The sequence below is a fragment of the Oryza sativa genome, chromosome 2 (assembly GCF_034140825.1).
Source record: "Oryza sativa Japonica Group chromosome 2, ASM3414082v1".
NCBI classification, from domain to species: Eukaryota; Viridiplantae; Streptophyta; class Magnoliopsida; order Poales; family Poaceae; genus Oryza; species Oryza sativa.
Window position 1 is genome coordinate 414,723 of NC_089036.1, and position 20,828 is coordinate 435,550.

At 45.8% G+C, this 20,828-nt stretch overlaps 3 protein-coding genes across 10 annotated transcripts; all 3 read left to right on the forward strand.

Annotated features, from left to right (window-relative positions):
• Positions 1 to 2,227: 2,227 nt before the first annotated feature.
• Positions 2,228 to 10,184, forward strand: LOC4328024 (DExH-box ATP-dependent RNA helicase DExH12). Its single transcript, XM_015769697.3, has 5 exons — positions 2,228 to 2,364; positions 2,455 to 3,176; positions 3,277 to 5,529; positions 6,282 to 6,671; positions 6,779 to 10,184. The coding sequence occupies exons 2-5, from the start codon at positions 2,457 to 2,459 to the stop codon at positions 9,947 to 9,949; spliced, it is 6,534 nt and encodes a 2,177-aa protein (XP_015625183.1). The 5' UTR covers positions 2,228 to 2,364; positions 2,455 to 2,456; the 3' UTR covers positions 9,950 to 10,184.
• Positions 10,185 to 10,748: 564 nt separating this feature from the next.
• LOC4328025 (uncharacterized serine-rich protein C215.13) lies at positions 10,749 to 13,670 on the forward strand. 3 transcript variants are annotated; one of them, XM_066307946.1, is made up of 3 exons: positions 10,749 to 10,807; positions 10,885 to 11,791; positions 12,466 to 13,670. In XM_066307946.1, the coding sequence occupies exons 2-3, from the start codon at positions 11,142 to 11,144 to the stop codon at positions 13,439 to 13,441; spliced, it is 1,626 nt and encodes a 541-aa protein (XP_066164043.1). In that variant the 5' UTR covers positions 10,749 to 10,807; positions 10,885 to 11,141; the 3' UTR covers positions 13,442 to 13,670. The 3 variants fall into 3 exon arrangements, with proteins under 3 accessions (XP_066164043.1, XP_066164045.1, XP_066164044.1); XM_066307948.1 differs by lacking the exon at positions 12,466 to 13,670 and having other exon boundaries at positions 10,880 to 12,134; XM_066307947.1 differs by lacking the exon at positions 10,749 to 10,807 and having other exon boundaries at positions 11,002 to 11,791; positions 12,564 to 12,723.
• Positions 13,671 to 14,227: 557 nt separating this feature from the next.
• LOC112936091 (diphosphomevalonate decarboxylase 2) lies at positions 14,228 to 18,769 on the forward strand. 6 transcript variants are annotated; one of them, XM_066307951.1, is made up of 9 exons: positions 14,228 to 14,393; positions 14,473 to 14,708; positions 15,153 to 15,351; positions 15,533 to 15,596; positions 15,690 to 15,753; positions 15,851 to 15,931; positions 16,130 to 16,216; positions 16,288 to 16,531; positions 18,326 to 18,769. In XM_066307951.1, exons 2-8 carry the CDS (start codon positions 14,490 to 14,492, stop codon positions 16,294 to 16,296), a joined length of 723 nt encoding a protein of 240 aa, XP_066164048.1. In that variant the 5' UTR covers positions 14,228 to 14,393; positions 14,473 to 14,489; the 3' UTR covers positions 16,297 to 16,531; positions 18,326 to 18,769. The 6 variants fall into 6 exon arrangements, with proteins under 6 accessions (XP_066164048.1, XP_025878906.1, XP_066164046.1 ...); XM_026023121.2 differs by having other exon boundaries at positions 16,297 to 16,531; XM_066307949.1 differs by having other exon boundaries at positions 16,395 to 16,531.
• Positions 18,770 to 20,828: the final 2,059 nt, after the last annotated feature.

Sequence of the window (20,828 nt, forward strand, 5' to 3'; positions counted from 1 at the left end):
ATCTGTTTTAGCTTGTCGTAACTAAAGCTGGAGCCAATCATTTAAGGTTTAATTTGCATCATGTGTATACTCCATATATATATTGTTGGGTTAGTTATGCACTTATGCAATGCAAGCAAAGAGGTTAGGTTGGATTTATCTGTGGATTTGTCAGCAGCTGTAGGCTGGCTGCTTCAGTTTTTTCTGTGGATTAAATCTGTCCCCTGTGTTCAGAAGCTGCATTATATTGCTGCATGCGTGTGGACAAGGGAAAAAACGCATCGCATGCTTGATCTTTATGGACTTTTGGTGAAGCGTCGCTTTCTTGGTTTCATACTGACAAAGTCATTCATAAGCAATACGAGCTAGGCTGCAGACAAATTGATGATCCATTTTGCTCACATGTACAACTAGCCAGCTAGCTGATTCAATGGACCTTCTGGTATCTCAAACTGCTTACAGATGGGGAAAAAAAGGATAGTAGATTTGTTATTATGCTGCAGGGTGAATAGACTGAATTCTGAATATAAGTCACTCATGTTTGGAACGGAGTAATTAACGCTAAATGTAATTAATTAAGAACCAGTTGATTGATTCGTTCCTACTTCCTACTACTCTCACTGTCATAGCAGCTGCACTGTATCTATCCAAAAAGATCAAGATCAATATACACACCATCAGGTTCTTGTTCTAGTTAGTACATAGCTATTACCTCACATATTCAAAAGGGGAGAAAAAGTCAGTGCCCAACTAAAATTCTAGGACCCAAGTAATAATGCCAACAGAAAGAATTGCGATTGTCATACTTCATCATGCATAAACAAAAAGAAAGACAAGTCCTTGATAAAGCAAAGAGAAAACCTAACCGAACTAATTAATCGATTGAAATAGTAGGATAAGAGAAAAAGGAGCTTACTCAAAGACGACAATAACCTGGCACAAGTTTTCTACCGCTTAATTACTCGCCTTCCCTTTCATGATATTGTTTGATTTATTGATGCTAACATCACACAATCAAATTTAAGCGATATTAATAAGGAAAAAAAGGGACGGCTAATTTAAAGTGACACTCTTCCAAACCTACCTGCTTTAGAGCAATGCAACCAAATAATAAATTGCTATGAAGAACCTAATCTAGCTCAAAATATTGGAAGCACACAAAACCCCCCCTAAAGATCCTGCATATCCAAATCCAGCAGATTTTGAGTGCATTTGTGTGGAGTAGCTACTACTGTACCTGGAGTATATCTAAGCAATCAATATAATCGTTGGTTAGGTTTAGAAGATCATACTATGTCTCAGGGATTAATTGGAAGCAGTCCCCAAAAGTAAAAGCCAATTGTCTTTTAGTAGTTGTTAACAATAGAATAATTTTCTTGAGTTTCCTTATAGGAATGGCATACTGACTTTAATTTATTTTTCAAACTCTTTTGTATTGAAAATTCTTGTTCATAAAATGCGACGCACATTTTCATTGAAAGGAATACCCTATTTCACAGTCTAGGATAGAGGAGTAACAATTTTGAGTGATCATTCCTGCTCCACCCTGAAAATGATACTACCTCCATATTTTAATGTATGACGCCGTTGACTTTTTTTCAACGTTTGATCATTCGTCTTATTCAAAAAGTTTATATAATTATAATTTATTTTATTATGACTTGATTTATCATCAAATATTTTTTAAGCATGACATAAATATGTTCATATTTACACAAAAAATTTGAATAAAACGAATAGTCAAACGTTGGTCGAAAAGTCAATGGCGTCATACATTAAAATACGGAGTGAGTAGTATTTTTTTTTCTTTCAGTAGAGTATCTCCAGTTCCTTTTTAGGGCAAAACTTGCCTCTTCAAAAAGTAGCACCCTAAAACAAAAACCTTACTAAAATACTTACTCCAAAACTTTTTTCTCGTTGATATATGCCATTTTACATTTCCATGACTCTAATGACCGAATGAGGAGAGCAGTAGGGTGCTTGTGCAGAGTATATATGGCCCAGAGAAACGGGTGAAATCTGGGCCTAATTGTTTGAGCGGTAGTTGAGCCCACCTGGCCCAAATTGTTTTCCTTTCGAGAGAGCCTGAGGGCTACAACTTGATGGGCCGAAACCGACATTAATCCAGCAGCCCAGTACTATTTTGTGGATGGGCTTATGGGCCCAAACCGTCGTCTCTCGAACGAACCGACCTGAGCTTAGCTTATGTCGTCATCTTTTAGAGTTAGGGCTCGCCTCGATTCGTTCCGCGAGAAAATCCAGTCCCTCCCATCCCATCGCCGCCTTTTCCTTTTCCTCCAAATCCAACCTCCTCTTCTCCCCCTTCTCCGGCGCGGCGGCGGCGGTATCACCGGAGGCGCCGACCCTCCCTCGGCTCGCCAAAAGGTAACCCCCAGCTATCCCTCTCCTCCTCCTCCCGCTTCTCCTCCCGCTTCCGCACGAAAAAACCAACTGAAAAACCCTATCGATCTGCAGCCATGGCGAACCTGGGCGGCGGCGCCGAGGCGCACGCGCGCTTCAAGCAGTACGAGTACCGCGCCAACTCCAGCCTCGTCCTCACCACCGACTCGCGCCCCCGCGACACCCACGAGCCCACCGGCGAGCCCGAGACGCTCTGGGGCAGGATCGACCCCAGGAGCTTCGGCGACCGCGCCGTCCAGGCCAAGCCCCCCGAGCTCGAGGAGAAGCTCACCAAGTCCCGCAAGAAGAAGGCCGCCGCCGCTGACCCCGACGACCTCCACCGCCGCGACGCCAAGCGCAGGCGCCGCGCCGCAGCCGCCCAGCGTGAGGTCAGCGTCCTCTCGCTCACCGACGACGTCGTCTACAAGCCCCAGACCAAGGAGACGCGCGCCGCCTACGAGGCCCTGCTCAGCGTCATCCAGCAGCAGTTCGGCGGACAGCCGCTCGACGTGCTCGGCGGCGCTGCCGACGAGGTGCTCGCCGTCCTCAAGAATGACAAGATCAAGAGCCCTGACAAGAAGAAGGAGATCGAGAAGCTCCTCAACCCTATCTCCAACCAGATGTTCGACCAGATCGTCTCCATAGGGAAGCTCATCACGGATTTCCATGATGCCTCGGCTGGTGATTCAGCTGCTGCGCCATCTGGTGATGGCATGGACACAGCGCTGGATGATGACATCGGCGTTGCTGTTGAATTTGAAGAGAACGAAGATGACGAGGAGAGCGATTTCGATCAGGTACATTTGGTGTTTCTCTTTACAATTCTTTTCCTGCATATGGCTAAAGCATGTTATGCTAGTGTTTACTTACAAGGCCTTCATTATTTCTCCTCGTCAGGTGCAAGATGATTTGGATGAAGATGAAGATGATGACTTGCCTGAGTCGAATGCCCCTGGTGCTATGCAAATGGGTGGCGAGTTAGATGATGATGATATGCAGAACTCCAACGAGGGGCTGACCATAAATGTACAAGACATTGATGCTTACTGGCTTCAGAGGAAGGTCTCGCAAGCATACGAAGATATTGATCCGCAGCACAGTCAGAAGCTTGCTGAGGAGATCTTGAAGATAATTGCTGAGGGTGATGACAGAGATGTCGAGAATCGGCTTGTCATGCTGTTGGACTATGAAAAGTTTGATCTCATTAAACTGCTACTACGCAACCGACTCAAGATTGTTTGGTGTACCCGTTTAGCAAGGGCTGAAGATCAGGAACAGCGGAAGAAGATTGAGGAAGATATGATGGGTAACCCAACTTTAACTCCGATATTGGAGCAGCTACATGCAACGAGGGCATCTGCAAAGGAGAGGCAGAAGAATCTAGAGAAAAGTATCAGGGATGAGGCCAAGAGGCTTACTAAAAGCGAAAACACTGGCATTGATGGTGCGAGGGATCGTAGGGCAGTTGACCGGGATATGGAGAGTGGATGGTTGAAAGGCCAGAGGCAGCTGCTTGATCTTGACAGCCTGTCCTTCCACCAAGGTGGTCTCTTGATGGCCAACAAGAAATGTGAGCTTCCTCCAGGATCATTCAGAACCCCTCATAAGGGGTATGAGGAAGTCCATGTGCCGGCGCTAAAAGCTAAGCCATATGAAACTGGAGAGAAGATTGTCAAGATATCTGATATGCCAGAGTGGGCTCAACCAGCTTTTGCTAAGATGACACAGCTGAACAGGGTTCAGAGCAAGGTTTATGAGACTGCCCTTTTCAAACCAGATAATATTCTCCTCTGTGCTCCAACAGGTGCTGGGAAAACCAATGTGGCTGTGCTCACAATCCTTCAGCAGATTGGGTTGCATATGAAGGATGGAGTGTTTGACAATACCAAGTACAAAATTGTCTATGTGGCCCCAATGAAAGCTTTGGTTGCCGAAGTTGTTGGAAATTTGTCGGCTCGGCTGAGTGCATATGGTATTACTGTAAGAGAGCTCAGTGGAGACCAGAACCTGACCAAACAGCAGATTGATGAAACACAGATAATTGTCACCACACCTGAGAAATGGGACATTGTCACAAGAAAATCAGGTGACAGAACCTATACTCAAATGGTAAAGCTTCTAATCATTGATGAGATCCATCTACTTCATGACAACAGAGGGCCTGTTCTGGAGAGCATTGTTTCTAGAACTGTCCGGCAGATTGAGACGACCAAAGAACATATCCGTCTAGTTGGTCTCTCAGCAACTCTTCCGAACTATGAAGATGTCGCGGTTTTCCTGCGTGTTCGCTCTGATGGCCTCTTCCATTTCGATAACAGCTACAGACCTTGCCCCCTTGCTCAGCAATACATTGGGATCACTGTGAGGAAGCCACTACAGAGGTTTCAGCTGATGAATGAGATTTGCTACGAGAAGGTTATGGCATCTGCTGGAAAGCATCAAGTGCTTATATTCGTGCACTCGAGGAAGGAGACAGCGAAAACTGCCCGTGCCATCAGAGATACTGCATTGGCTAATGACACGTTAAACCGCTTCTTGAAGGATGATAGTGCAAGCCAAGAGATTCTTGGGAGTCAGGCAGAACTAGTAAAAAGCAGTGACCTTAAAGACCTTTTGCCTTATGGGTTTGCTATTCATCATGCTGGGTTGGCAAGGGTAGACCGTGAGCTTGTAGAGGAGCTTTTTGCCGATAAGCATATACAGGTCCTTGTCTCAACAGCCACCCTTGCATGGGGTGTCAATTTGCCTGCACACACTGTTATAATAAAGGGTACCCAGATTTACAATCCTGAAAAGGGTGCGTGGACAGAGCTGAGTCCTCTAGATGTCATGCAGATGCTTGGCCGTGCTGGCAGGCCACAGTATGATACACATGGAGAGGGAATAATCCTAACTGGCCACAGTGAATTGCAATATTACCTGTCTCTAATGAATCAACAACTGCCTATTGAGAGTCAGTTCATATCCAGATTGGCTGATCAATTAAATGCAGAGATTGTTCTTGGGACTATTCAGAATGCTCGGGAGGCATGCTCATGGCTTGGCTACACCTACCTCTACATCCGGATGCTCCGGAATCCAACATTGTATGGTCTACCGGCAGATATCATGGAGACTGATAAAACACTAGATGAAAGGAGAGCTGACTTGGTAAGAGGATACCATACTTATATTCTATCTTCTATAGAGTTGTTATACTTATCCCTTCATCCTTAGCGTTTGTTCACATATTATCCTTGTACATATGCACTAATTGCCACAATGTTCTCTAATTCATTGTCCAAGTTTTCTTTAACTCTTATCTGAATATTGGTGTTCAAGAGTTACATGAATCTAATATAGCATTTACTGAGGTACTCAATTCTCAGTATTGAAATGCTGTTTACAGAAAGTTAATTCCCTCACACTGGAATAGGGTATTTTTAATCATCACTAGCATCATAGACTCATTAGCATGTACTAGTGTATAATAGAAATAGGATAATGGCCTTGGATTTTATTTGTCCGAATGCTCTTTGCAGTGTAGCTTTATATTTTGTTGCTGGACACTTAATAGTTGTATATTTGCTCTCTTTGACCAATAGCAACATGATACAAGCCAGTCTCTTCTATTGAAATGTATGCGCATCTTTGACTACCGATGTAGCATTGTGCATCAATTTAGCACTCGAACTACAGGGTAAGGTAGCATGTAAAAAATGCGTAAAAAGTGCGCAACTTCAACTCATTATTTTTGTTGGCTGAATTCCATAGCTGAAGCATCTAGTTGACAATTGATTCATGCTTGTGTTGTTCATATTGTATGGTTTCTCTGTATGCTCTCTTGATGTTTAACTGCTTTGTTACCCCTTCTAGTCCATGCTCAATCAATTGTTGATTCTTGTACTTCTGTGCTTCTGCAGGTGCACTCTGCTGCAAATCTGCTCGATAGGAACAATTTGATAAAGTATGACAGGAAAACAGGATACTTCCAGGTTACTGACCTAGGAAGGATTGCTAGTTATTACTATATTAGCCACGGGACTATTTCAACTTACAATGAGTACCTGAAGCCTACAATGGGTGATATTGAGCTATGTCGGCTCTTTTCACTCAGTGAAGAATTCAAGTATGTCAGTGTTAGACAAGATGAGAAAATGGAGCTGGCTAAGCTTTTGGATCGTGTGCCTATTCCTGTGAAAGAAAGCTTGGAGGAGCCCAGTGCAAAGATCAATGTTCTGCTGCAAGCATATATTTCTAGGCTGAAATTGGAGGGTCTTTCGCTTAGCTCCGATATGGTCTACATCAGACAGGTAACATGTTCTCCCTGCTGAATAAGCTTCCTGAATTTGAATTGATTGCTTATTATTATCTGTTTTATGACAATTGATTGCTTATTATTATCTGTTTTATGACACAGAGTGCTGGCCGTCTCTTACGAGCGTTGTTTGAGATAGTTCTGAAGAGAGGATGGGCCCAACTAGCAGAGAAGGCTTTGAATCTTTGTAAGATGATAGATAAGCAGATGTGGAATGTCCAAACTCCCCTGCGCCAATTCCCTGGTATTCCGAAGGAAATCCTAATGAAACTGGAGAAAAAAGAATTGGCTTGGGAGAGGTACTACGACCTATCATCTCAGGAAATTGGTGAACTAATTCGGTTCCCGAAGATGGGCAGGCAACTGCACAAGTGCATCCACCAGTTACCAAAGTTGAATCTTTCAGCCCATGTTCAGCCAATTACTCGTACGGTTTTGGGTTTTGAGTTGACTATAACTCCTGATTTCCAATGGGATGATAAGGTACATGGATATGTGGAGCCTTTCTGGGTTATTGTTGAGGACAACGATGGCGAGAACATTCTTCACCATGAGTACTTCATGGTTAAGAAACAATACGTAGATGAAGATCATACACTCAACTTCACAGTGCCAATATACGAGCCACTGCCCCCTCAATACTTTATTCGTGTTGTATCTGATAAGTGGCTTGGTTCTCAGACAATTCTTCCTGTCTGTTTTAGGCACTTAATTCTTCCAGAAAAATATGCTCCGCCAACTGAATTGCTTGATCTGCAGCCACTGCCTGTTACTGCATTGAGAAATGCACGATACGAAGGCCTTTATAGTGCCTTCAAACATTTCAACCCAATCCAGACTCAAGTGTTCACTGTTCTGTACAACACTGATGACAGTGTTTTGGTTGCTGCGCCAACAGGCAGTGGAAAGACCATCTGTGCAGAGTTTGCTATACTAAGAAACCATCAGAAGGCTGTATCTGGTGAGAGCAACATGCGAGTTGTGTATATTGCTCCTATTGAAGCCCTTGCAAAAGAAAGGTACAGGGATTGGGAGCAGAAATTTGGAGAATTTGCTCGGGTAGTTGAGCTAACAGGTGAAACTGCAGCTGACTTGAAGCTTCTGGATAAAGGGGAGATTATAATTAGTACTCCTGAGAAGTGGGATGCACTCTCTCGCCGGTGGAAACAGCGGAAACAAGTCCAACAGGTCAGCCTATTCATTGTTGATGAGCTTCATCTGATTGGATCTGAAAAGGGACATGTTCTGGAAGTCATCGTCTCTAGGATGAGGCGTATTGCAAGTCATATCGGCAGTAACATCCGGATTGTGGCTCTTTCAGCTTCACTTGCAAATGCTAAAGATCTCGGAGAATGGATTGGTGCTACCTCTCATGGCCTTTTCAACTTTCCTCCAGCTGTCCGGCCGGTGCCATTAGAAATACACATTCAGGGTGTGGATATAGCAAATTTTGAGGCAAGGATGCAGGCAATGACGAAGCCGACATACACTGCTATTACCCAACATGCAAAGAATGGTAAACCTGCCCTGGTGTTTGTGCCTACACGGAAGCATGCAAGGTTGACTGCATTGGACTTGTGTGCATACTCGAGTGCTGAGGGTGGTGGAACACCTTTCCTTCTTGGTTCAGAAGATGAGATGGATGCTTTCACTGGTGGTATCAGTGATGAAACACTTAAATATACTCTGAAATGTGGTGTAGGCTACTTGCATGAAGGTTTAAGTGATCTGGAACAGGAAGTTGTAACGCAGCTGTTTCTCGGTGGGAGGATCCAAGTGTGTGTTGCGAGTAGCACTGTGTGCTGGGGAAGATCATTGCCTGCCCATCTGGTGGTTGTGATGGGAACCCAGTATTATGATGGCCGGGAGAATGCTCATACTGATTATCCAATCACTGATCTACTCCAAATGATGGGTCATGCTAGCAGGCCTCTTCAAGATAACTCAGGGAAATGTGTTATATTGTGTCATGCGCCTCGCAAGGAATACTACAAGAAGTTCCTTTTTGAGGCCTTCCCTGTTGAGAGCCATCTTCACCACTTCTTGCATGATCATATGAACGCTGAGGTGGTGGTTGGTGTCATAGAAAACAAGCAAGATGCTGTGGATTACCTTACTTGGACCTTCATGTACAGGCGGCTGACCAAGAACCCTAACTACTACAATCTGCAGGGCGTGAGCCACAGGCATTTGTCGGACCATTTATCTGAGTTGGTTGAGACTGTATTGAATGACCTAGAATCAAGCAAGTGTGTGGCTATAGAGGAGGATATGTACCTGAAGCCCCTCAACCTTGGTCTGATTGCTTCGTACTACTACATTAGCTACACAACTATTGAGAGGTTCAGTTCAATGCTAACTCAAAAGACTAAGATGAAAGGGCTCCTGGAGATTCTAGCCTCTGCTTCAGAATATGCTGAGCTTCCCAGTCGCCCTGGTGAGGAGGATTTCATTGAGAAGCTTGTTCGCCACCAGAGATTTTCCATCGAGAAGCCCAAGTATGGTGATCCACATGTCAAGGCTAACGCACTGCTGCAAGCTCATTTTTCAAGGCACACTATCTTAGGGAACCTGGCAGCCGACCAGCGGGAGATACTCCTTTCTGCTCATAGATTGCTCCAGGCAATGGTTGATGTTATCTCCAGCAATGGATGGCTTACGCTTGCTCTTAATGCAATGGAGCTGAGTCAAATGGTGACACAAGGCATGTGGGATCGTGATTCTGTTCTTTTACAACTTCCACATTTCACCAAGGAGTTGGCACGGAGATGTCAGGAGAATGAAGGGAGGCCCATTGAGAGCATCTTTGATCTGGCTGAGATGAGCATCGATGAGATGCGGGATCTGTTGCAGCAATCAAACCCTCAGCTGCAGGATATCATTGAATTCTTCAAGCGTTTCCCCAATGTCGATATGGCTTACGAAGTTCGCGAGGGTGATGATATCAGGGCTGGTGACAATGTAACTGTACAGGTGACCCTGGAGCGTGACATGACGAACTTGCCTTCTGAGGTGGGGCCAGTTCATGCCCCCAGGTACCCAAAGCCCAAGGAAGAAGGCTGGTGGCTGGTAATTGGTGATAGCTCTACCAATCAGTTGCTTGCAATCAAGAGGGTTGCACTTCAGAAGAGGGCTCGAGTGAAGCTTGAGTTCACCGCTGCTTCAGAAGCTGGGAGAAAGGAGTACATGATCTACCTGATGTCCGATTCTTATCTGGGCTGCGATCAGGAGTACGAGTTCACCGTCGATGTCATGGATGCTGGAGGGGATTGATCCCAAGGCCAGAAAGAGGATGAAAGCTTTGCCCAGCCCCCAGGTGTGTATGGAGCTGGGTGGTTGCTTGTACGCTCGTAGCAATTCCTAATGTCCTATCCACACTTGTATGTGTTTGTACTCGTTTTTATCTTTAGCCATTTTCTTAGTGTAACTGATGCTCACCTCTGCTGCTACCTGTGGTCATCTTTGGGGATCTTTATTAGCTAGCCTATGGCTGTGCTTCTTGTGATCATCCTTCTTATTGTGTTTTTGTCTTCCTGTTTCATCAAAGCAAGTCACTAACGTTTTGATTCTTATCTATATCATTTTATCATGCCGTTGGTTTGGCCCGTATTAATTGTTACATCTCATATGATACTCTGCTCATAGATTGCTCCAGTCCAGCCTCTCCAGGCAATGCCTGATACTCCAGCGTATTATTGTTGAGCAATCTTGGAACCGGTTTGTTTTGGAAACAAGTAGTGATGTAGTGTACATGTGCTGCATAATGCTAAATGATTTTAAGATTTGATATAGTCCGTGAATAATGGTGGTCATAATAAACCACTACTGCATGACTCCCTTTGGAGTCCGGGTCCACTTGTTCATACATCCACTGTTGCTAAAATATGCTTTTGGACAAGTCAGAGAGACAATATACATACAAACTCAAAACTCTCCTTTATCTGTCTGTAATATCCACACTTTTATGTGTTTGTAATCGCATTTATATCTAGCCTATTGTTTTTTTTAAGGCTCGGAATGTAACCTTTTTCAATTCGAAAATCAATTTTTAATGTTGAATTCAAACTTTTGACAGGGAGAAAAAAAAGGGATCCCCCGGATAGATTCCCAGATGACGTCATCTCACCTGCCGTATGTGATCTTCTCACCTGCATGGCATTGCAGAGTACTTCATTTAGTTTTGATTCTCGTTGCGGTTGCCAGGGCAGTGGGTGGGTCCCGCGCTGCTTTGTCGTCCTCGCCAACGTGAGGGCGAGGCGGTGAGAGGTGAGGGGGTTCTCCGACGATCGCTTGCTCGCTACGGCGCGTCGACGCCGCCACCCTCTCCGCGTCCTCGCCGCGCGCCGTTGGGCTTCTCCGCGCGCCATTCGGTCCAAGCAGCGCGACATCCTACGCCACCGACCACCGGTCGCAAGCATCGGCCCCCTCTCCGGTCTCCGCGTACGTCCTCGCTGCCGCTGCAGTCATGGCGGTGTTCAAGATGATCCGCCGTTTGGTGGTCTCCTCGCTCCCTCACGCCCGGATTCTCACCGGCGCCTCCTCGTCGGCGACGCCCGCGGCAACTCCTCCTGCTTCCACCGTCTTCTTCGTCAACACCTCGCCCTCTTCAGCGGCGACGCTCACCGCCAGCGCCTCTTCGTCGGCGACGTCCGCGGCGACCTCCCTCGCCTCCGCGACCTCCCGCGCCTCCCCGTCGGCGACCTCCCGCTCCTCCCTCGTCTCCATCGTCACCGACTCGCTCTCTGCGGCGGCGACTCTCACCGCCAACGCGTTCTCGTCGGTGACGTCGGCGGCGACTCCTCCCGCCTTCCTCGCCTCCGTCTTCACCACCGCGCCCTCTACAGCGGCGACTCTTGCCGGCAGCTCCTCCTCGTCGGTGACGTCCGCGGCGACCTCGCCCGCCTCACTCCTCTCGGCATCTTCTCTGCCCTGGACGTCGTCGTGGCCGCTAACACCGCCACCGAACAGGGCCCTTGCTGTCTTCTCACCATCGCCGCGATCTACTTGGACAAGATCCTCGGCTACATCGATGACTTCCATGCGGCTCCAGAACAAGGCGTATTGCAGCAGCAGCAGCAATGCACCAACACAGGATGAACTTCCTGAAGATGTGATGTAAGTTTGTATGTTTATACAGTCTTTAACACTTTTGCTTATGTGCAGTTTTTCAGTGTGAAATACTTCATTCTGTAATTCTGCATCATGTTCAATGCTTCTTATTAGTTGGGAATAGTACACGTATTGCTTTGCTTGCCAATGGTTCATATTCATTACTTGTGTGCGAATGGAGTATAACTTAGTGTATGACCCTTTCCCACTTTGCTTCATGTTTGATGCTTAACTGTATTCCTCATAATAGTTAGGAATCTGTATCTATAGTAGAAGTGTTACTTGCTTAATATTTCAGATTCAGTACTTGTTTATGAGGAACTGAAGTATAAGAACTCTTTCCTGCTTTGCCTTTGCTTCATGTTCGATGTTTACATGTATGCTGATATTTCTTATGTTAGTTGGGAACATGTATCTATAGTAGAAGTGTTGTTTGGTTAATACTTCAGATTCTATAGTTGAAGTGTGACTTGCTTAATATTTCAGATTCAGTACTCGTTTATGATGAATCGAAGTATAAGTTTACTGTATGACTCTTTCCTGCTTTGCCTTTGCTTCATGTTCAATGCTTACTCTGTGTGCTAGTATTCATCTCCGATCATTAAGAGAGAAAAAGTTATTGTTTCTGTTTGAAAGCAAGTTTGTTTATATTGAACTGAAAATAGTTAATTAATTTGCAGAAAATACGATAGCATTCTACAATCCTCCCGTTCTGCTATTCCATTTGTGCACCCGATAGAGTATTTGCAGGGTCATGCAGTGTTCTTTAGTATTCCAGGGGACGTGCAACTTCTGGGTGAAACTTACCTACCAAAGGGGCAAATGCTGATTTCACCGAAAGAACAACTCATGTTCACAGGCAGGGGAAGTGTGTTTGCGCAGTCATATCTTGAGGAGATTTATGTGATGCTTTTACAAGGAAAATGTCTTCACAAACCTCTTAGCATGGATGACATGGTAGTCAGTGCCCTTGGCAGAGTTCATTTGAGAGATGGAATTCTTATGAGGCCTATAGCTGAGTCTCGCAGAGCTGCAATCATCAATTCTACCTGGTTTGAAGCTATGAAGCTCCTGAAACAAATGCTTGCGTACGCAAATCCACATAATTTCGATCTTCCACCTGACTTCCTGCACCTTTGCAATACTATGGAAAACCGATATGAACCAAAGGGCATGAACATACCTTATCATGCATCATTGTTACCCCTCCACTCGAGGCAGCAGGCTCTACTTGATGCATTTAACTTGCTGACAAACAGGATGAACTTCAGATATGCATCTTGGATTTCTTGTGAATTGCCTCATAGGACGGAGTGGCCGCAAGTTCTGCACGGGAACAACTTCCTGCGACAGTGGTTCCGCGACAAACAATGGCTGAATGATGATGGTACAATCAAAGTACCCACTGGTATTGAGTTCTTGTGGGCCCACAGAGTGCTTTGTTGTCATTCGGATGACTATGCCAGGAAGGGTGTTTGCATGTACACTTGGGAACAGCTGCACCTTCTAATCCATGGTAAAAATCCCTTGGTTCTACCTGATCTGCACCTGAAGCTCATGAGGGCAGGTCTTCTCCACTTACTGGACCCGGCAAGATTATTTGCCTATACCACCAAGAGAGCAGAAGATTTTCCCCTACCCCACCCAACATCCTGAAAGAGTCCATATAGGCACTGATCGGCCTAGCAACGATGAGGGAGGATAGCAAGAATGCTAACTGGGAATGGTTATGTTTGAAATGTTTCTTAGGCTCTTAACACTGTTTTTGCTTTGCACTTCTGGTATCATTTTCGTTTCTGTTATCACTTTTGTTTTGACGTAAGTGGTGCACAATATTACTCATTCTGATTTGTGAAGAAAAACTCGATTCAAATTGTGGACTGCATGAGTGTTGGACCATGTAAATTGTGCTGTTGCGTGACCATGACCAATGAACCATGTGTTTGGCACTTGAATCCTATGCTACCAAAATTTCAGTTGTACGTAGAGAACAAATAGTTCGATTACAATGTTTCAAGGTGATTGAAGAATTACAGATACTCTTGTCATCACTTGAAGAGTCTGCTCTTATTCACAGCCATTTTTTCTTCTTCAGATATTGTATGTATACAGAAGGACATGATGCAATATACTGAGAGCAAATAACAAAAATTCAGTAATTTTCTGAAATGGGAAAGGAAAAACAAAGCTTCAGCAGTCTAAATTCATGCCTAGCATGCACATGCGAGCTCAACAGAAGCCACACTGACATCTGCGTTGCATACATGCCTCTTCGTTCTAATGCCAAATCCAATCTTGTAAGCATGTACGATGACAAATGGGCCCATCTGTGTCTATAAAATATGGACCCAGTATCATTACAGTAAAGGTTAATGTTTGCAGTGTTATTATTGTAAATCTCCCGGAGTATGTTGTATGACTGCTTTGCATCTTGTTCAGAACGAAGGATCTGTTGGTTGCAATACTCCATGCTTTGCATCAAGATTCGGTCTCACTCTCGTCTTCCTCCCTCTCGGTGTCTCCGCCCCGCCGTCACCGATCTCCCGCCTCCCGCCTCCGCCGCCGGCGACTGCTCCCGCGCCCGCTCCCCGTCGTTGCTTCCGTTCCGGTAAGCTGCCTGGGACTGTACTAGTTGAGGTTGCTAGTCCGAATCCCTGACGCGCGTTGCTCGCTCTTCTGGGCGGCAGCAGATCGATTTCCTTCAATGGCGGCGGCGGAGGAGGGGCAGTGGGTGCTCATGGCCACCGGCCGATCTCCCACCAACATCGCCGTCATCAAGTACTGGGGGAAGAGGGACGAGGCGCTCATCCTCCCCGTCAACGACAGCATCAGCGTCACCCTCGACCCCGACCACCTCTCCGCCACCACCACCGTCGCCGTCAGCCCTTCCTTCCCCTCCGACCGGATGTGGCTCAACGGCAAGGTCCTCCTCCTCTCTACTCTTCCATCTCTCTGCTCTGCTGCTTCCTACTTTTTTTTTTGTTGTTGCTTCGCATTGATGCTTATGCTTTGTTGTCCCCTCTGAATAATGGGACTCTGTTCATCAAACTGATGACAACTGCTGCTTAGATCTGAATAATGGGATTCGGTTCCAGTGTTCTTCCCATCTACAAATTCTACAGGCAGTGGAGCTCTAGTTTTTTTTTTGGTTATTTTAATAAGAATCACATTTCTGATTTCATATGCACTAGCATCTAGTATGTGTTTCTAGCTTTGTTGCTGTTACAGTCACTGATCCTATCTAACTACGAACTGTCAAATCCTATATTTACACGGTGTGAAACTTAAAGCTGTGATCTACCACCACGCTAGACCTTAAGGGATGATCACTATGTCTTAAGCTAGCTTTTGGTTTGGAATTGTGCAGGAGATCTCCTTGTCAGGAGGGAGGTTCCAGAGCTGCCTCAGGGAGATCCGGAAGCGTGCTCAAGATGTCGAGGATGAGAAGAAGGGGATCAGGATCAAGAAAGAGGACTGGGGGAAGCTACATGTACACATAGCATCGTACAACAACTTCCCCACTGCTGCTGGTTTGGCCTCTTCGGTTGCTGGCTTGGTTTGTTTTGGTAAAGTCTATTACTTCTGATATCAATGATATTTCCCTACTTATTGTCTAAAATATTTTGAAATTTGATAATGCCACCCAAGATCAGACAATGGTTCAATCATCTTATTGGTGATTTTTTTTTAAAAAAATCTAAATAGGTGAATGGAAGCACATATTTATTACCTGATTGCTTTTTGTAGTTTTCACCCTTGGAAATCTAATGAATGTGAAAGAAGATTATGGTGAACTTTCTTCCATAGCAAGGTATTTTGTTGCTAGTACTCCATCTTTACTGATCAGTATGCTATGGAACTGCTTCTTTTCTCCTTCTGGTATAACTGACAAATTCAAATGCAGGCAAGGGTCTGGAAGTGCATGCCGCAGTATATATGGGGGATTCGTGAAATGGTGTATGGGAAAAGTGAGTTATCTGATGCTATGACAGAGGAACAGCCTTGGTGAAATTTATCGCATATCCTTTCTAGCGAGTAATGATAAATTTTATACTATACTTACAGAATAATGATGGAAGTGACAGCATAGCTGTACAACTTGCTGATGAGGCACACTGGAATGATCTTGTTATTATCATAGCAGTGGTATGTGATGTGCATTTAACATACCTCTTACTGCGTATAATCTGTTGTAGCATTACTACTCCTGGTGTTGTGGCTTCACAACCAGTAAATTTGAATCAGATAGTAACTCTTAGTATTTTATCATGCTTTTTAACAACATTTACTAATTATGTCATGTCTGACATCTTCAAAATAATTGAATGTCCCTGTGTAAAATAGGTCAGTTCAAAGCAGAAGGAAACAAGTAGCACTAGTGGGATGCGAGACAGTGTTGAAACAAGTCCCCTTTTGCAATATAGGGCCCAGGTGACTGTTTTGACTTGTACTTTTGTTTTGGCTGTTTAAAATTTTGTGATTAAATTTCTCATGATTCATAGAGGAAGTAGAGTTGGGCAGTTGGCTACCCCCTGCAAGACGATGTTAATTAATTAACTCTGGAGCATAATTTTGTGGGCTGCCATGTCAAAAGCTAGTCTCGCTGCAGGCTTGCAACGAGTAGTATATAAGAGGCCTGCAGGCAGTTAGATAGCGAGTGAGCATTGAGGCGTACGAGTAGGATGATTGTGAAGATGATGAAGCCGGTGGTGGCGCTGTTCCTAGTGACCGTCCTCATCGCCTCGCGTGAGTCATCTTAATTACTACTACTAATTAGCTAGTAGCTAGTTTCTGTGCTTAACTATTAGTTTCAGTTATCAAGTTAGCATGAATGCATATACTGATATACATGCAGCAATAAAAGAAGAAGATGGAAAATACTATTATTGTTATTAGGAAAAAGTACGTTTTACCCCCCCGAACTATCACGGTCGACCGAATTACACCCTTAAACTCAAAAACCAGACATTCTATATCCTCAGCTATTGAAACCGGACAAATAAGGCCCCTTAACACTGTTTTGAGTGGTTTTGACTTAACCTCGCACACGTGGCGCCAACGTGGCAATCTAACCAGCAAAAAAAATAAAAAAAAACATGGCCCACCTGTCATACCTATCCTCAAACCAATCTGCCAATCTCTCAACCATTCCATCTCTCTCACGCACGCGCTCGGGCAAGGCAGCGGGTGACCGGCGGCGGAGGTGGAGCTCCCCGGGCGGCCGGGTGTCTGAGGCAGAGCGGGCGACCGGCGACGGAGACGGAGCTCCCCGAGCAGCGGGCGGTGGAGGCGGAGCTCCCCTGGCGGTGGGCGGTGGGCAGCTGAGGTGGAAGCAGAGCGGGCGGCCGACGGTGGAGGCGGAGGTCCCTGTGCGGCGGGCGTCGTGCCGCTGAGGCTGAGGCGGAGGCGGAGCGGGTGGCTGGCGGCGGAAGCGGAGCTTCTCGGGCTGCGCCGCTGCGGGTGGCGGGCGGCTGAGGCGGAGGCGGAGTGGGCGACCGACAACGCCGTGGTGAAGGGCGGCGGCGATGCGGGAGTAGGTGTGTGTGGTGTGCGGGGGATGGCGGCGCGCGGGGCCGGGCGGTTGGCGGCGGCAGAGGGGGAGCTGGAGCCGACGACGGCTCGGCGGGCAGCGGGCTATGGCGTCGCCGAGAGGTAGCGCTTCTCTGCCTCTCTCTCCCTCTCTCTCTCGGTGAGCAGAGGAGGCAGCTGTGGCGCGGGGGCGGAGGCAGCTGCGGCCGGAGGGGGCGGAGGCAGCTGCGGGCGGCGGGCGAGGAGTCGAGGACGGCGGCCGAAGGCGGCGAGGGAGATGGCGTGGGAGCAGCTGCACGACGACCGACGAGCCGCCCTCCGTGCGCTCGGCATGGGCCTCATCATGGGTGGCGACCTCCTCTGCACCGAGCTGGAGTAAGCCATCGCGCGGGTGGTGTACGACCGTAGCCGCGGTGGCGGTGGCGGTGGCAGTGGCGATGGCGCGGGAGAGACCGTCGCCTCCGTGCCGCCCGCCTGCTGCCGCCCACCGCCCGCCTGCTGCCACGCGCAAGAGAGAGAGGAAGAGTTAGAGAGAGAGGAAGATGAGAGAGAGGAGGTGAGAGAGATTCGGTGGCCGGTGCGACGAGATCCACGCCGGCGGCCGCTCTCCATGGCCTCTAGCCTTGAGCTCCGCCGCCCACACCCCTTCTGCCCTCTCTCACTCTCTCGTATAATCAGAATAGGTGCCTGACAGGTAGGGCCCACCATTTTTATTATTGTTATTTCCATGTTGGACTGCCACATCAATCAAACTAGTGCCACGTGTGCGCCACGTCAAACCAAAACCACCCCGGATTGACTTAGGGGGGTAATTTGGCCGGTTTGAAAATTTTGGGGTGTAAAATAACTGGTTTTAGAGTCTAAGGGGGTAATTCGAACGACCCAAATAGTTTAGGGGGTAAAACGTACTTTTTCCTTGTTATTATTATTGCAAATGCAAACAGCTATAGCTAGCTAGAAAATGAAAAGAAAAGAAAAGAAATAAGATGGGATTTGGAAATGGAAATGCAGATGGTGCGATGATGCAGTGGGCGGCGGAGGCGGAGACGTGCAACTACCCAATCTACAAGTGCGAGGGGGTGTGCTACAAGAGAGGCAAGTGCAACGCCTGCTGCAAGCAGCTCGGCTTCCTGGGCGGCATGCTCTGCCTCTGCTGCCACGAGGACGACGACCAGCCGCCGCCCTCCTCCACTCACCTCCCCGTCGCCGCCATCGATCACGATCACGATCACGCCGCCGACATGCCATGATCATCATTCATCCATCTATATATTGCTTATTTGCATGCACTGCAGATACCAATCTCATCTCCTACTCCCATGTATAGTTGGAGTACATATATATGTTGGCTGGATCATGAGCCACCGGATGTGATGTGAGCAATTAATAATAATAATAATAATAATAATAATAATAATAATAATAATAATAACCATGGATTACTGATGCTGCAAATAATATTTTTTCTGCTCTGCTGCAAATATGATTTTTGAGATACAATGAACAACACATCAGGCAGGCGCAGGCGCGCAATGAGATGGAACTAGTTGAATAATTTAATTTTGTAGAGCGAATCTATTTGGAATATCTGTTGCAGGTGCATCACTCCGGTCAAAAACATTTCGGGCCCTTTTGAATTGTAGGAATAAAAAAACGGAGGAATAGGAAAAACATAGGATTCTGACAGGAATGTAAATGTAAAACAGAGGATTGTAAAACACAGAAAAAACACAGGAATGATTGTTTGATTGGACCACAGGAAAAACACAGGAATCAAATAAGAGAGATAGACTCAAAGGATTTTTATCAAGAGGTTGGACCTCTTGCTAAGTTTCCTCCAAAACCTATATGCAACAAGCCATTCCATAGGAATTTTGTAGAATTTGGAAAACTTCAATCCTTTGAATCAAAGGGCTACATAAGAAAATTTCATATAGGATTTCAATCCTATAAAATTCCTTCGTAATTCATTTGATTCAAAGGGGCCCTTCATCTTTGGGATGTTGTTGCTGTGCTAACTGCTAAGGAAGATAATATCATCTTATTATGCCCAAATTTTACAACACTTTGCCTTCTTAATTGTTATTAAAATAGCTGCAGCCAAATTGTAGTACTGTAAGAGGAAATCATCATATTATTAGAAGGAAGCAAGAACTTTTTTTGACAATGTGATTAGTTGGCCCCTGTTCTGTTTCCCCTTTTTCTTTTCGGGTGATGACTGGTTTGGTTGTCACTTTGCCTTGACAGCTTAATGTTAAACAATTATAACCCCTTTTCTCTCTTAGTAAAATTTGGTCGGTCAATCCTTCGGTCGAACTAGCAAAAAAAAAAGTTTTCATTTTCCAGAATGAAGGAGCATATATAATAAGAGGACAGCCTCTTAATAAGGCTGTGAATTCCTTGTCTGTTGGTAATATAAACGAATGGCCGAATGGAGCATATACAGCATTTCGATTATTACTCTATTACAAACGAAGAAGATTATTATTGTAATCTCGCTCGAAATGAAAAGGAAAAAGGGAAATATAGCTAGTTTTACCGGAGAGAGGTGTAAGTAAATTAAAAGACTCGAGAGTAACCACGAACGAAATCGCCGTTTTGGAATGCGTAGCGTATAGACTTGTGCACGACGACGGCGTCGTCACTGCCCACCACATCAACGCCGGTGAGCAGCAAGAACCTGTCGTTCTTGCTTTTTTCGCCGGCGACGCGGAAGAATGGATGAAGTGAGATGTTGTGTTGCTCCTCCTCCTCCATGAACCTGGCGATGCAGAACCTACCGGAGCCGAGGTGCACGGCGTAGGTCTCCATCAGTAACGATCGCTTGGGCGGCGCCGCCGCCGGCAGCCGGTCTAGGCCATCCAACCAGCACCTGACCATCACCTGCGCATCGTAGGAACAGCAGAGATCGGAGAGATCGCAGGAACAGAGGTACAGCCCCAGCCTCGGAGTGGAGGAGAGCCCAAACCATTGCCCGTGCTCCTCCACGTACTTCTGGAGTATCTCGCAGTTATCTCATCGGACCAGATCGAGATGTTGTGTTGGGCCCATCGTCCGCCGAAAAAAGTTTTATGCGTGTCATATGAGACATGGTACATATGAATATATATTTAAAATATGTATTATTAAATATAGTCTAATAATAAAACAAATTATAGATTCCGGCTATAAACTGCGAGATGAATTTATTAAGCATAATTAATCAGTTATTAGTAAATACAACGTTGTCAAATCATGACGCAATTAAGCTTAACATTTAATACTTTATACATATGACCAAACATTCGATGTGACAGCGTGAAAATGGCTTTATACAAAATTTGGCATGGAGAACTGTTAACGCTAAAATTTGCTAAGAATTTTTAAGTACATTTAGTTAACGAAGTATCACATGACTTATACAACAGAGATCGAGTTTGAGAAGAAGTTAAAGAATACCACGACATGGCTGGTAAGTTTTGTATTTATGAATGTTTTTGTTATCTTTACAAAAGTTTGTATCGTGTTTAAATAG

Excerpts from the sequence above, each read along its gene's own strand:
- LOC4328024 (XM_015769697.3), top strand. The coding sequence starts at position 2,457 with ATGGCGAACCTGGGCGGCGGCGCCGAGGCGCACGCGCGCTTCAAGCAG. Across the intron at positions 5,530-6,281 it reads ATGAAAGGAGAGCTGACTTG|GTGCACTCTGCTGCAAATCT; the intron begins GTAAGAGGATAC and ends GTGCTTCTGCAG. Across the intron at positions 6,672-6,778 it reads ATATGGTCTACATCAGACAG|AGTGCTGGCCGTCTCTTACG; the intron begins GTAACATGTTCT and ends TTTATGACACAG.
- LOC4328025 (XM_066307946.1), top strand. The coding sequence starts at position 11,142 with ATGGCGGTGTTCAAGATGATCCGCCGTTTGGTGGTCTCCTCGCTCCCT. Across the intron at positions 11,792-12,465 it reads GAACTTCCTGAAGATGTGAT|AAAATACGATAGCATTCTAC; the intron begins GTAAGTTTGTAT and ends ATTAATTTGCAG.
- LOC112936091 (XM_026023121.2), top strand. The coding sequence starts at position 14,490 with ATGGCGGCGGCGGAGGAGGGGCAGTGGGTGCTCATGGCCACCGGCCGA. Across the intron at positions 15,754-15,850 it reads TGAAATGGTGTATGGGAAAA|AATAATGATGGAAGTGACAG; the intron begins GTGAGTTATCTG and ends CTATACTTACAG. Across the intron at positions 16,217-16,296 it reads TTTTGCAATATAGGGCCCAG|AGTTGGGCAGTTGGCTACCC; the intron begins GTGACTGTTTTG and ends TAGAGGAAGTAG.